At 40.9% G+C, this 16207-nt stretch overlaps 1 protein-coding gene across 8 annotated transcripts in view; it reads right to left on the reverse strand.

The window, feature by feature from the left end:
- The window catches only part of AMOTL1 (angiomotin like 1), a 171741-nt gene that overhangs the window by 31923 nt on the left and 123611 nt on the right, over window positions 1-16207 (reverse strand). For all 8 annotated transcript variants that reach the window (XM_066248257.1, XM_066248284.1, XM_066248276.1 and 5 more), the window contains 2 exons: window positions 13571-13715; window positions 11744-11833 (listed from right to left, as the gene is read on the reverse strand). In XM_066248257.1, the coding sequence (XP_066104354.1) occupies window positions 11744-11833; window positions 13571-13715 (235 nt within the window). The remainder of the gene's footprint in view (window positions 1-11743; window positions 11834-13570; window positions 13716-16207) is intronic.

Consider the following 16207-nt stretch of genomic DNA (forward strand, 5'->3'; position numbering starts at 1 on the left):
TATGGTCAACTTCTAACTCAGCCTTTAAAATAAAAATTTAAACAATAGTTTTCAGATACTTACCATTGAAAAGTAAACCCAACCACCAAATCTTCTATTGATCTAATAGAGGAAGATAACACATTTTGGTTTGCACATACTTACTATGTTTTGTTACTTTATATAACCTATTGCTCTTTAGTATGTAAGCCCCAAAGTGAGTTTGTAGCACCAAAAGTAATGTATCTCAGGTATGATCTGGTAAAATATTTATTTGAATAACAGTGCAAGTTCTCTTGAATGTAATTTTCTCTAGTCATGTATTGGGTTGGCAAGAAAGTAATTTTGATTTTGTAGTGTGAAATAAAACTAATTTTTTATACAAAGAATAAACTTTAATCAATTATATATTTTCCATTTTGTTCAATGACCTTTTTCCATCTTTCTTGCAGCTTTAGGACTCCGCGCTTATGGAAATTTTGGTCCTTATCAGCAAAAACTGAACCAAGTGCGAATTAAGGTCATCATCATTTGTGAAAGTTTTACCATTCAAAGAGTTTCGCAAACTTCGAAATAAATGGTAATCAGATGGTGCCAGGTCAGGGCTGTATGGTAGATGTGACATCACTTCCCAACCAAGTTCCAATAATTTCCCACAAGTTACTAAAGATGTGTGAGGCTTTGCATTATCATGGTGGAACAGAATTCCTTTGTGATTTGCCAATTCTGGCCATTTTTCTTTGATTGCTTCGTCGAGTTTCATTAGTTGTTGACAGTAAACACCTGATTTGATCATCTGGTTTCTTGGAGCAGCTCAAAATACACAACACCTTTGTAATCCCACCAAATTGACAGCATGACCTTTTTTTGATGCAGTTCAGCTTTAGATGTGGTTTGTGCTGGTTCATCACGCTTGGACCATGATTGTTTTCAAATCATGTTACTGTAGATGACCCATTTATCATCACCAGTGATGATTCTTTAAAAAAAAAAAAAAGGTCAGTTTCATTGTGCTTGAGATGCATATCGCAAATATTGATTTGCTGTGTTAAGTGAATCTCTTTCAATTCATGCGGAACCCAAATATCGAGCTTCTTAGCGAGTCCAAGACATTTTAAATGATTTTCAATTGTTGTGTGCGATACATTTAACCTCTATGCAATCTCTCAAATAGCTATATGATGATTCTCTTCAATTATGGCTTCGATTTGGTCATCATCAACTTCAGTAGGTCGACCAGAACCTTGGTCATCTTTGAGTGAAAAATCTCCAGAACGAAATTTTTAAAACCAGTTCTGACACGTGCGTTCTGTTATGCAATCAACACCATGAACTTCACATTATCTTTTTGTGAGCCTCAGCAGCTTCCTTTCCTTTATGGAAATAAAAAAGTAAAATATGCCGAAAATGTTCATTTCTGCACTCCATGTTAAAATTGACCCTAAACTAACAGCTACAAACAAAATTACACACAACCTGCTTCTAAAGTAACCTAAATGTGACTGATAACAAACGTCAAATGGAAAAAAACATTAACACTGACAGAAGTCTTTCAAAACAATTACAATGCGGTGTGACAACCGAAAATACTTTCTTGCTAAACCAATATTTCTAGAAACTGTATTTACACCTTTGAAGTATAATTCAGGATTTTTTTAACCTTCATAAATTTTTTTTACATATGTAGCTTGCAAACTTGCTTGACTGAATATACACCCATTCATCCAGTGCAGCTTCCACACGTACTATTCAACCTTCCATTTTCTTTTCTAAAAATGAAAATGCACTGCTATTTTCGTATCATTGCTGACAGCTTAATAACGAATTAAACAATGAGATAATAATGCCACATAAATATAGGATACACAAGGCATTTAGTTTTGATTATACACATATTCGTGAATCAATCAGAAACCAAACCTGAAGATTTAAACTATTTTTTTAACCACCACAGAACAGAAGTCTTTTTTTGTCTTCTCTTTTCCAAATATATAAAGATGAACAACAGACACTTCTATTTCCAGATATAAAAATTAAGACCCTACCAGACAATTTGGCTCCCCTTGCAGAAAACAAATGTAACACCTGGACATAATACAAGCAGCAATGATCTGAAGATAGTGAAAAGTGACCTTGGGCAGACAGACGGTGGTGGGGAGTGCCAGCTCGCTCGGAGGGAAGAACTCCACAGACTCTGCAGGTGCGGCTCTATCTTGACTGCAGTGGTTGTCACGTTTCATCACATTGTACACTTAGAATGTGCACATTTACACTGCTCACAGAAATTAGGGGATCAGGGAACATGCAAATGCCCCAGTACTTTCAGCCTTCTGTGTAGTGCATTTTCACCAATGAAATAAAAGTTGGTTTTGCATTTCATCTGCATCATCGAACAACTTTCTTTGATTTGTTGTTTGCTTTTCTGATGTTCTTGTTTATTAAAAAAAATCAAATGCTTCTTTTTTATCGCTTCATATTCATTTTGAAATATCCTCTAATTTTTGTGAGCAGTATATTTTATTGTATGTAAATATAGGTATATATATTATTTTAGGTGTTTATACCTAAGTAAATACCTAGATATTTACAGGTATATATTATTAATTATATTCCTGTATTTGTTTTAATTAAGGCATTATTATAATATGTATATATAAAACTATGCTTTTTAAATGGGCCCTTTGAATGGCTTAATACAAAAACCTGGCCCAAAGATAGAAGTTCATGCTGAGGAAAAGTTCTATGTGGGTAAAAGTTGTTCATTTTGGGTTGATCAGAGAGAAAGCAATGTGTTGTCTGCAATTATATGTTCTCCCTTCCTTTAACTTCTGCAATCCCTCCCATTATCATTTTTGTAACTTGCTTTGAACAGATCTTTTTTTTTCTTTTTCTAGCAAACCAGTCTTTGTAAGCAAAAAAGAAAATTAGTAGCAGATGCAAGCTTATTTTTAATGGTCTCAGACCAAATTTTCTGAACTTAAAACAAACATTCTGTCCCCTCAAAGTTCTGGGATTCCATTAAGATACAGATGTCTGCTCTCACTACAATTCATGAACCAAAAATAGTTTAAAAAACTAACTGTAAGAAACTACACCAATAGTTACTCATTGCATTCTGCTTTTTTAAAAAAAATTTATTATCCAGAGAACAAAAGGTTTAATTTCATAGACATTTTGAGGAAACATTTCTTTTTAGACTATAAACTCTATTCTGGTCTTAATAATATTTTGTTTTTATATCTGAAGAGACACACTAGATTGTCAAGGAAGGCCTTTTATTATAACTGGCTCTGGTTCAAAAACACAGATGTGGAAATTGGAAGGACAAATTATGAATTCCAGTAGTTAGAATTCAACTGAGAAGACCTGGAAACATTATTATTAAGTCATAGTACTGGGCTAAATAGTTTGCATCCAAAGAAGACTTCTAGTACAAATATTTATTATGAAATTTATCATCACCCCCAGAGCCAACAGAGATAACCTCTGGAAAAAGGATGAAAAAGATTAAAAAATGGAGGTCTCAATTGTCATCGTGGTTTACCTATTAAATACCTAAGAGGTGTTGGGGAAAAAAACCATTTGATCATTCTCAGTTGCCGTTTCTACATCAATGAAATGTTGAGGTCATGCTCCATGAGCCCTAAAACCACTAGGAGTCCAGCGCTGCCACCTTTCACATGACCACATCTCTTCACTTTTCAGAACACAAGAAGTGGCTGCCCACAGCAGCTCAGTATGACTTTGGTCCAGAGTCAGAATGACTTGAGTTAAAACCTGTCTGCTCCACTCACCATGGACAAGCTACTTAATCTTCCTATGCCTCAGCATCATCATCTATTAAATACCTGTTAATAGAGACAATGTACCCATAGAGACCAGCACAGTGCTTGGTTCACAGTAAGTGCTCAATTAGTGTTGGTAGCAGTTACTGTTGTAAAATTAACCACATCCGGTTTGGCCTGAACCAGGAGCTGAAGGGGAGCAAACATGCAACTCCACATGAAGATAAACTTGTAATCATCAGACCAATAGCCTCCGGAGAAATTGTCATTCACTGTGGCAATCAAATGGCCTCTTAACGAGCTCCAGTTGGGAGGGCAGCATGCATTGCTAGAGACCAGACTTGTGACCTTTAAGGCCCTCTCCAGCCCTGTTATTGAAGGTCTAGAGACCTCATGTTACAGTAGGATGCTTACTGTAAGATTTATGGCACTGCTGAGAGACACCCCTAAGGCCTCACTATCGAGGCAGTTACCTAGCACAGCTAACCCTGGACTAGTCCCGCCCAGCCCTATCTGCCATCGTCCGCCAATTTTGGATCCCGACTGGGTGACTAAGGTTTGTGACTACATGTGTATGTGTCTTTTTCTCTAAAATGAAAATAATCATGCTCCTGCATTAGGGTTTAAGTAAAAGATGACCACGAAGCCCTCCCGGGAAAGAAAGTAACAATTACATACTAATTTAGAAATTAGGGCAACTTACAAAATAAGATCTAGAGAATACCTCTAAAGTTCTTTATTTTCCATCCTTGTTACCCTGAGGTTCCTTCTTATTTTTACCCTTCCAAGGTAAAAAATTTTTTTTTTTTTTTTTTAGATTTTATTTATTCATTATAGAGAGGAGAGAGAGAGAGAGAGAGAAGGGGGGAGGAGCAGGAAGCATCAACTCCCATATGCGCCTTGACCAGGCTAGCCCAGGGTTTCGAACCGGCAACCTCAGTGTTTCCAGGTTGACACTTTATCCACTGCGCCACCACAGGTCAGGCCCAAGGTAAAAAATTTTACCCTTCCTGGGACAGAGGTCAGCAATCATGGCCTTGGGCCAAACCCAGCCACAGCCTGATTCTGTAAACAAAGTGTCACTGGAACTCCATCGCTCCCCTTTGTTTACAGGTCATCTACGGTGGCTCTCGACTACAGGACAGTCAAGTCCTTACGGCCTAAAATTAATTACCAACCGGCGTTTTACAGAAAATTTTGCTGACCCGTACAGAACACAGCTAGTTCACAGGAAATAGCCAATAACAATTTTATTACATGATAACGACCATCATGTTATTCAATATCCAACAGATATTTAGTAAATGCCTCTGAGTGCCACGTTCTGGAAACACAACGACATAGGACTACAAAGATGAGGCTGCCAGGGCCTCTGCCCTCACTCGCAAACCATTTTGTCAGGGAAGACAACACCTGAACATACAAACAGTTACTTATTTCCAGTTGTGATGTGCTTAAAAAGAAAAAGGTAGAGGGTGTTGGGGGATTACACAAAAGAAAGATCTGACCTGCCTCAAAACTTCCTTGGGGAATTGCCATTTCATTTAATCTGAGACCTGAATGTGGATTTCCTGGGCCTGGGCTGTCAGGGAAAGCGAGGACTCCCTGAGACCGCATGAAATGAAAATGAATTTCGGTATGCTTTTTTTTTAGTCTGTGTTTACTCCACCCACCCAACTAGCTATGTCATGCAAGGAACGGGGACTGCAATAAAGTTTAAGACATTTGAATTTTCCATCCCCAGACAGGAATGCCAAGCAAAAAATCAAAAGTCATAGCTAACAGACATCGACACATGATCAGGACACAGTTCTTTAATCAGCTCTGCTCTTTACGCAGAGAAAAATCAGCCTAATTGAGTAATGTTTATTTTCACACTTGGGGAGAAGAGTTGATTGAATATAAACAGATGCCCTGAATTTTGGGGTGCACTTCTGGTTATCAGGTAAGTTTGAAGTTTTGGGGGTGCTGCCTGTCAAGACAGAACAAGTGCCTTAAGCATTCACATGCTCTGCTTCCCAAACTCAGGAAGGCTCCGTAAGCCACGCTGGCATTCTCTGGGACCACGGACCACGCCCACTCTGAAAACTGGCAGGTCCTTGCAGAGAAGGTGAATGCTCACACAGACGGAGGAAGGACGTAAGGAGGCAGGAAGAAGCATCGCAGAATAAATGTATTTTATAAAGTCGTCTTCACACTTCCCATCACTGGTTCTTCCTCAGAGCCGTGTTGGCTGAATTTGGAGGTTTATTCCTCTGTTTCCTTAGAGGAAATGGAGGTGCGGGGACATCAGGCATCTATTTTCAGGTCATGAGCATGGTAGTGAGAGCCTAGGAACCGGAAGGTGCAGCGGTTGATCCAGAAGCATTTGCCTGAGGCTGTGCCTACAGAACCTTTTATTTTTTAGAATTGTTCGGTCCTACTTAAATGTAGGGGTCATTTTTAAGGACACTTAGTTAATTTAGGGGAAGAAAATTTTCTTGATTTAAATGATGCCACTCTGGCAGGCTTCACAGGTAACTTCTCCTCTGCCCAGGCAGGTCTGCGGTATCTGGCACGGTCAATGGATTGGTCAGTGCGAGCATCTGGCCAGCTGTGATGGGAACATTACCCACCACAGTCGCCAACACATCTCTGTCAGAGTACAAGAGAAGGTGTCCAGGGAGTCAGAAATCAACTATATCATACTACTACTCATTAAAAACATCACTGTTCATAATAGTGAAAGAGTCCCCTTACCCAGATATCTTCTTACTTAAAATAAATGAATGAATGAATAAATAATAAATAAGAAGAAAGGAGGGAAGAAGGAAGGGAAAAAAAGAATTCAAGCATTATTAAAAGCTTCTATTCTGATAGCAATTTTTCAAAATAATTTTGCCTAATGCCTTGAAATAACGGAAGAACGTATCTCCCAACATGACTAAGGAACACTGAGCTAAAAAGAACATTTTTGTACTAATGCCATATAAGGAGAATTTCAAGCCTATTGTTACAGGGATTTTCCACTTTTACTCATCTCCTTAACATTAACTTAGTGCTAGGTATATAATGGTTCAAGGTGTTTTGGTGAGGGATGAAGATGGAGACGTAAAGAATGCTTACAGCTCAACACACGATAGGTGCTGGCGAGGATGTGGAGAAAGGGGAACCCTCCTGCACTGCTGGTGGGAATGCAGACTGGTGCAGCCACTGTGGAAAACAGTATGGAGATTCCTCATAAAATTAGAAATGGAACTGCCCTTTGACCCAGCCATCCCACTTATAGGAATATATCTCAAGGACACCATATCACCGACTGAAAAAAAAAAAATGCACCCCCATGTTTATGGCAGCATTGTTCACAATAGCGAAGATCTGGAAATAGCCCAAGTGTCCGACAATGGACGAGTGGATTAAAAAGCTGTGGTACAGGCCCTGGCCGGTTGGCTCAGTGGTAGAGCGTCGGCCTGGCGTGAAGGAGTCCCTGGTTCGATTCCCGGCCAGGGCACACAGGAGAAGTGCCCATCTGCTTCTCCACCCCTCCCCCTATCCTTCCTCTCTGTCTCTCTCTTCCCCTCCCGCAGCAGCCAAGGCTCCACTGGAGCAAAGTTGGCCCGGGGACTGAGGATGGCTCTGTGGCCTCTGCCTCAGGCACTAGAATGGCTCTGATTGCCGCAGAGTGATGCCCCAAGATGGGCAGAGCATCGCCCCCTGGTGGGCGTGCTGGGTGGATCCCAGTCGGGCACATGCGGGAGTCTGTCTGACTGCCTCCCAGTTTCTGGCTTCAGAAAAGTACAAAGAAAAAAAAAAGAAGAAGAAGAAAAAAGCTGTGGTACATATATACAATGGAATACTATGGGGCCATGAAAAAGAAGAAAATATTACATTTTGCAACAATATGGATGGACCTGGAAACTATTATGTTAAATGAAATAAGCCAGGCAGAGAAAGAAAAATATCATATGACCTCACTCATTTGAGGAATCCAAGGAACAATGTGAACTGAGGAATGGAATTAAACCTGAAGAGAAGGGGGGAAAGAGCTTTTGGGAGGGGGATAAGATGTTGAGGGGAATATGTTGGAGGGTAAGATGTTGAGGGGAATACGGGGGAGGGGGAATGCTTTTAGGGAGACACTAGAATCTATGTAAATACAATAAATAAATAAATAAATAAATAAATAAATAAATAAATAAAATGCTTAGAGCTCTCCTAGCTCTGAAGATCATGCTCATCAGCGACACGCAAACAGAAGGAGACACAGGCACTGGCAAGCCCAGGGAAGGGGTGCCCACAATTGACAACATCTACCCAATCCTTCTCGACAGAGCCTGACGGAAACCCACAACGTGATGTAATGAAACCCAATGATGATTCAGAATAAGCTCCTGAGACTTCATGTGGTGAACAGCATTAATGTTCATGGCATATTAATTTCTGCTGTGTGTTTCGCACGAGCCCTTATAGAAATACAACAGCCAGAGGGATTTAAACTAAATGTGCTGAACCTATGAGGCCTAAACAACCTCAAAGGGGTGGAGATGAGTTCTTGGGCAGCCTAGAACACAACTCGGTATTGTCCTAGAATACCAGCGGCATGCCAGAGCTAATCGGCTCCCATTCAACCCAAGAACATAGTTAGATTATCTCTACTCATCTAGTTTCCCCACATCTAATATTTTATTTTTGGCTTACTGGCCTAATGATGATGGAAATTCCACAGTTATCAGTTTTCAGGAAGAAACAATTAAAAAGTTTCGCTTACTGAGAAGACAGCACTAAGAATAATGACAGACATTCCCAGAGCTCTGCCTTTAGTGCACAGTGGCCTAACTGGTATGTGCATGTGTGTGAGTCTGTGCGCGCACGCACATGTGTATGTGTGTGACAAATGAACAAATAGATAAACCAGGAATCTCAGTAAGCTAAAGAAGGTGAAGGATAAAGAAGCCTTAGTTCCATACAGCCAGACCACATAGAATGTCCTGTTTTTCAGGAACAATTTGATTGCAAAAATATTTGAAAAAACAAACAAGTAAAACCAGAAAACAAACACACAAAACTCTGAATTCCTCCAATAAGAATAACAAGCCACCATGATGTGGTAGAGAAAATAATTCGTCGCAGTCATCAAAGTCCTAAGCACTTCATTCCGTGTGATTTTTAACATAGACAAGTCTCATGACAGGAGCACAACAATCCCCCTGTGTAACGTTCGTCTTAGCTCATACAGCTGAGTACTAACTAACTGCCCAGGCAGTCCACCCCGGCCTTTGTCAGGCTCCAACGAGGGGGCAGAGTTCAGCCTTTACAGGAAAACAATCCTGGACTGCGGGGAAATTTAGAAATCAAGCTGGAAAGAACCTTCCCTTTCCATTCAATAAGAGAGCATTACCGAAGTCCTACTGTAAAGCACCTTAGGTATTCTTGGACCTGCGCTCCTGGCATCATCATGAACACCCAGCAAAAAACCAAACATGTTGTTCTCTACTTTCATCTTCCATCTAACTTTTCCACTGGCCAAAGTGGTTCTCAGGGACGTCCCAACTAAACCTCAGCTCCTTGGTCTGCGTTATCCGGAGAAATCACTACTCACTGCTTGGCAGCCTTGCCTTTCTTCTAGACAAATGCTAAACTCTCCAAAGACCCACTTGACGTGTATAATTATGACTACTAGGCATTTGGAAAGTGTTCTAATAATAGAGTTTCAGAAGAATGTATAGAGAACGAACACATTAATAACTGTGGAGAGACATGGTAATTCATGCCTGCCACTCCGTACCCACGGGCTAAAATGAAAGCCTGACAGACACTGCCTGCTGCGAGCCTCCTGGGCATGTCTGCACCCATTGTATTTGTACCTGCGCGCTTAGCCATGGGCGCAAGTGGGAGATGACTCAACGCGTTCAAACTGTAACTCGTTATCTCATCCCAGCCTGTTCCTTCTGCTTTTTATTAGTAAAGATTGACCATCTGCCTAGTTTTCTTGTCACACTCCTTTCTCTCCTTTACTGCCATTATTCAATTGGTCACCGAGTCCTACGAATTGTCACTTGCTTGTTTTCCCCTCCTCTCCATTACTACTTCTGTCCTTGCCTCCAGGTAAGCTCCTAATGAATTTCTCTTCTATTAGCTTCTAAAATACAAGCCTTGCAAACAATGAAATCGTAAACACATTTGAAGAAAACATAGGTCAATATTTTTATAATCCTGGAGTAGGAAAAAGCATTTCTGAGCATGACATACTATCTAGAAGGCATAAATAGAGTTACTAGAAAAATATTCTGTAAAATAAAGGACACTCTGATCAATGGTAAAAAACAACTAGGGGAAATATCTGCAGCATACATGGCAGGGGACATGCTAATTTCCTTAATATATAAAGAGTTCCTAGAACGCACTAAGAAAAAAACCTATTTACAATCTGAAATAACCTCTTGAGTCCATCTCTTGGCCACACCAGGAGAGGAAAAGAAAATGCAAATAATCATAAACCATGATGATGGCACAAAGTGTCCTGGAAGGTCCAGCTACTAAAAAATTGGTTAGATATCAAAGTTAGCAAACCTGCTTTACATGCCCTGCCCAGATCTAATTACATCACACATCAACGCTGAGGTACCTGTAAGCAGCTGAAAAATGCCCGGGGTGCTCCTGTCTCTGCCTCTGGAACACCATGGGGCATGCCTGCACAGAGCAAACCAGTCCCTGCAAAGCGGGAGGCCTCTGCCTGCATCAGTAATGTGATGGCTCTGAGCCAGAGGTTAAAGTCTACAGGAACATTTCTGAGCTCACACGACACTAAGCCCTGTCATTCCATCAGCACAGCCTGGTCTAGGAGGCTAGAACATGTGCCCATCAGGTGAAACGAACAAATTGCCCCATTTTGACCTGAACCAAGTGAGGAAAGGATATCCCCTGACAAGAAGGCAGAGCATCAGCAGAGCAACGGTGCTGACACAACTGCCATAAGGACATGGACTCTCCCCGTGCGCCCGATCGTCCAAAAGGTAGGTACAAAATGCAGATAGCACAGATGACTCGTTTTTTGAAGAAAAGCTCAGATGAGATGGGAAATCTACTGCACCCTTACAAAGAGATGAATTCTGTTTGGAAAGCAAATAAATCTCAAGATGCTGATGTAGCTTTTCATGTGAATCTGGGGCACAGGCCTTTCACCTCCTGCAAGAAGACCTCAAAGGGTCTGAGACAAAAGCCTCAGATAGTATTAGTGTCCATTTGCCAAACTTAGAATTTAAAAAATGAAGCTGACATTAATAACTGGAGTGCAATCACGAGTAAATTGGGGGGAAACAAAGGAGCTTAACCCGACTAAACAGTACTGGAAATTTGAAAGTTCCACCAATTATTCCCCAGCCTTGTAAATGGAGGCTGTGTCAAGCATCAGAATACCACCATGATACAACAGAAGGTCAGTGTCTGAATAAGTGGCTTTTGTTGTTTTCAACTGTCTTTAGTTTGCAAGCACTTCACTCACAATGCTCTTGAGATTTACAATATAGAAAGATATTGAATTTTCTAAACAGCTTTAAATAAAGAAAGCTGTATTTTATTTTTACATTTCTGACTTGTATGATGAATTTGCAGAAATTCTAACGCTGGTTGATGGTTTCTCAAAACCCATTTGATTCTATTGGTGAAATTGAGGCAATATTCTTCCAATACATCTGGAGGCACTGGAAGCCATTGTTCATTTTAATCTTGGCAGAAATGGGCACAGTGGTCTCTGGAAATGAGTATCACATATGGAGATCATTTAAGTGGCCCAGGTAAGGTCAGAATAAACAATACTGAAATAATACCTAAGAACTCTGGCTTTGTCTCTGGCAGACCTAGGAGGCCCAACGGCTTATATATTAAATTAAAAAACAAAAAGCACACAGCACAAATCCTACTTAAAATTAACACAATTCTTTCCTCAGGCCCCTGGGTTTTTTAAAATACCAACTTTGGGATGGATAAAGGTGGAGACTCACTCTGGGAAGCATAAAGGCCCTCCACGGCTCTGTCCTCGTGCCCGCCATACTCCCTGCTCGACAGCTGCCTGTTGGCAGTCTCCAGGCGATCTGCGCACAAAGAGAAAATAATTATGGAGAAATGCATATGGATCTTCGCCATCATCAAGTGAGAAATGCCATGGGGGCCAAGAGCTGCGTATGAAGGACGCTCGGGCAGGAGCCCCAAACTGAACAAAACCTTTGGGGAGGAACAATACATTCCCAGATGTCAAAGGAAGTCTTCAGCTGCCACACTGTGCCGTTATGCAGGGGAATACCAAGGTATGCACCAGCAGGAGGCAGTTAAGAATGGATTCTCAGAAAAACTATTTTGTTCCCTAAGAGCAAAGCTTGGATTTGAAGTCCTTGCAAAGGGGTTGACTCTCCTTAGCTCAAACCTAGGCCTAGCCTAACCTTGACCATGAGCCCTCTGTTTTAGCCTGTGACTGCTACCTATATCTTGGAGCAAATAAGTAAGTAAATAAATAAATAAAACAATTAGATCAATACTAAAAAATGTCAAAATGACATAATGGATTAAAATTCTACACAGTTAGTTCTATATTCACTCAAACCTTGGGGTAAATTTTCATTTTTTCAATTATATAATTTGGCTTTGGGTGATGGGCACACAACACAATCAATAGTTCAAATGTAATGGAGATGTTTACCCAAAACCTACGTACTCTTATTGATCAATGTCACCCCAATTAAATTTAATTTCTAAATAAAAAATAATGATAATTCAGTTTAATAAGTCTTCATTGAATGTATATGATTCACAAGATAGAAAGGTTTGTATTAATAGAAAAGGTTGGAACCTAGCTACTAGAGCAGGGGTCGGGAACCTTTTTGGCTAAGAGAGCCATGAACGCCACATATTTTAAAATGTAATTCTGTGAGAGCCATACAACGACCCATGTACATTACGCATTATCCGATAAAAATTTGGTGTTGTCTGGAGGACAGCTGTGATTGGCTCTAGCTACTGGCAACCATGAACATGAGTGGTAAGAAATGAATAGATTGTAATACATGAGAATGTTTTATATTTTTAACATTATTTTTTTTTATTAAAGATTTGTCTGCGAGCCAGATGCAGCCATCAAAAGAGCCACATCTGGCTCGTGAGCCATAGGTTCCCGACCCCTGTACTAGAGACTACCAATACACTGAGTATCATGATATACGAGGCAACTGAAAAATGGCTTGGCTGACTGAAAGTTAAGTTAGATTTTATGGGTTAAATAATTCTTTATGCTGGAGGTTCTCAAGACCCTGCAGCTGGTGGTTCCTAGCTCTCAGGGAGTGTGTGCGTATATATATATATATATATATATATATATATATATATATATATATATATATATCTCCCCACACTGTGGGCATTTATTTTATTTTCCCCCAAGAGGGACACATGTCTAGCTCTGTCTTCTATACTACACCAAGCAAGTGTTCAGTGTTGGCTTTCAAAGAATGCTACCAAATGGCTCAGCTAGACTTGGGAAGGGCTGTGTACCCAACACAGGTCTTTCCAAAGTTCCCATTCACATCGTCACAAGTCACCGTTAAGTACTTTTCAAGCAAGAAACTGCACACATATTCCCTTACTTCTCACACGAGTGGTCACATCTCAGGCTCAGTGCTGCAACCTACAAGGCAGGAAAGAACAATTCCACTCTCTGAGCACTCTTTCCCCGGGTGGTTGGAGTTTATAAGATTATCTAACACAATCTGGACCTGAAGTCAGGCTGTTGGCTACACAGCAGGATGGGGCAGAGAGAACATGAATGAAACTCCACGTGCCTCGGAGGTCTCTGTTGAAATCATGAAGTCTTCGAATCTCTCCCTCCAGTTTGTTTCTCATTGCCTTGTCCAATGACTCTCGCTTGGTGGTAGACTTGACCAGACTCTCATAGGCTTCTGAAATTCTCTGAAGTTCTTTTTCAAACTAAAAGAAAGAAGCGGGTAAAGTGGAATTCTGACATTCATATCGTTGCCTTAGTTACAATAACCCTCTGACACTGCAAATGTGAGGGCTTGTATTTTCAACAAGGCCTTTTCTGCATCCCAAGTTTCATGTCTACGAAACTGTGTAATCCCCCGTCTGGCCTCTTAGGGCTATGTCAGGATTCTGTAAAGGGCAGATGCACTAGTCTGGCTGGACCATCTGATATCATCTTGGAAAAATCCCTCTGTATCAATATCAGGAAAGATTGAATTTAAACCGCATATATTTTGTATGGCAATTTATAACTATTATTATTATTCCCGGTTAACATAAGAGAAGATATTAAAATATAAAACAACTAAAGGACCACAACCAAAACCCAAATTTCCAGACAAGTACAGGGTCTTCAGAGACCTTATTAGCCACCCTCAAAGGAACATAAAACCCACTCAGCATTTTTACCTCTTTTTCTATGAAACTATTTATAGAAAAGACTAATAGACTTGAATCTAAATATAAACAAACGTACCACAGGAAACCTTTGTATGAAGGAATTGAAAAATACGAGATTAATACCATTTTTTTGTTGTTCTTTTTTTGTATTTCACTAAATAGCTGTAACTGGGAAAGTGTTTAGCTTACAGCATCTTATAGATCTGTAATAAGTAGCTGTAACTGTGATAACGGTAACAGGAGTCTAACATAATACTGTGTTTTTGAAGTAGATATCAATAAACTCCATTTTAGTGTTGTGTAACACAAATGCAGGAGAAAGTCTTGCAAACATGGAACCCTGATGAACTGTTAGAAGTTGAATCAGAGGCAAAGTGGGCAAGGTTGAGAGCACTAGAGCCCCCCACTGGGCACCAAAAGACCTGCACCATGTTTTTGGTTTCCGCAGGTGAGCTATGTCACTGTGAGCCAGGCACCCCAATTGCCCAGATAAGAAAGTCCCTGCTGAGACTCCTATAACTAAAAGGTATCCAATAGGTATCTACTATATACTTATTATGAGTCTGGGTGCCAAGGATACAGGAATAAGTAAGACAATTTCTGGTCTTCAGGAACTCAATGTCTAGAGCTGGCCTGCATGCAGACACATACACTTCAGTAATGCAATGTGGTAAGGGGTGTGGTGGTATACGGCCATGACAGCCTAGTGATAAAGTAATTTTGCAGGGTTGAAAGGAGTTTCTTTAGTTCAAATTTCAGGAAAAACGACACTGAATACGAGTCTCAAAGGATGAATAGGAATTTGCCAAGCAGAAAAGGCCAAAGGGCTCTGGCATCCTAGACAAAACACCAGGCAGGAGCCAAGACAGAGCCACGAAAGAAAGTGCATGTCTCTGACATGACAGGGTGTCCAGGGGACGAGAGCAAGGTGCCAGTGGCCAGAGCCGGGGCCTAGAGCGAGGACTTCCGAGCAGGGGAGACCTAGAGGGAGGACACACCACCACATAAGCAGAAGGGCAGCAGGATCTCACTTGAGGAACAGAGGAACTAAAGGATGGGGTGGCAGGTGGGGATGGGGAGACAAGGCAGGAGAAAAGAAGTCCAAGTAAGAACCTAATATAAAAAGTTCAGACAGATGACAAAGAGTGAATAAGGATAACTAAAAAAACAAATTCCAAAGACACTAAAAAGTAGAATCAGTAGGTGTTAGTGACTGGTCTGAAAAGAGAGAGAGAAAGACAACAGACACTCATCGCTTAGAGAAGATGGACTTGACTCAAGATCAGTGAAGATGGACTTCACTGATGAGAAGTGAAACAGGTTTACCAAAGAAAGAAAACAGGTTCAGTTTTGGAGATACCTGATCTGGGGAGCCAGCAGAGTATCTTGATGAGGACTTCCAGGGAGCAGATGGAGATACAGGTTGGAAAGTCAAAAGAGCAATTGTGTCATTATGTATACATGACAGATGAAGTCATACATTGGAGACACTTAGTGAGATCAATAGGAGATTAGAGTGCCACGGATGGGGAACATCAACACTGTGGGTCTAGGTGGGGCAGAAGAATCAGTGAGAGACACTAAGCCTGTGATGCCATGAGCCAGGAAGGCAAAAACTTAAAGAAGGAGCCTAACCAGGTGGTGGCGCAGTGGATAGAGTGTCGACCTGGGGCGCTGAGGCCCCATGTTTGAAACTACGAGGTCACTGGCTTGAGTGCTGGCTCATCTGGCTTAAGTGTGGGCTCATTCGGCTTAAACGCAGGATTGCTGTCTTGAGCATGGGATCAACATGATCCCATGGTTGCTGGCTTGAGCCCAGGAGGTCGCTGGCTTGAACCCAAGTTTGCTGGCTTGAGCCCAAGGTTGCTGGCTTGAGCAAGGGATCACTGGCTCAGCTGGAGTCCCCAGTCAAGGCACATATGAGAAGAAATCAATGAACAACTTACTAAAGTGATGCAACTACAAGTTGATGCTTCTCATCTCTTGCCAACTCTCTCTCTCTTCTGCACGCTCAGAACAACAACAAAAAAAACTTAAAG

This window comes from Saccopteryx bilineata, chromosome 1, assembly GCF_036850765.1.
Source record: "Saccopteryx bilineata isolate mSacBil1 chromosome 1, mSacBil1_pri_phased_curated, whole genome shotgun sequence".
NCBI lineage: Eukaryota > Metazoa > Chordata > Mammalia > Chiroptera > Emballonuridae > Saccopteryx > Saccopteryx bilineata.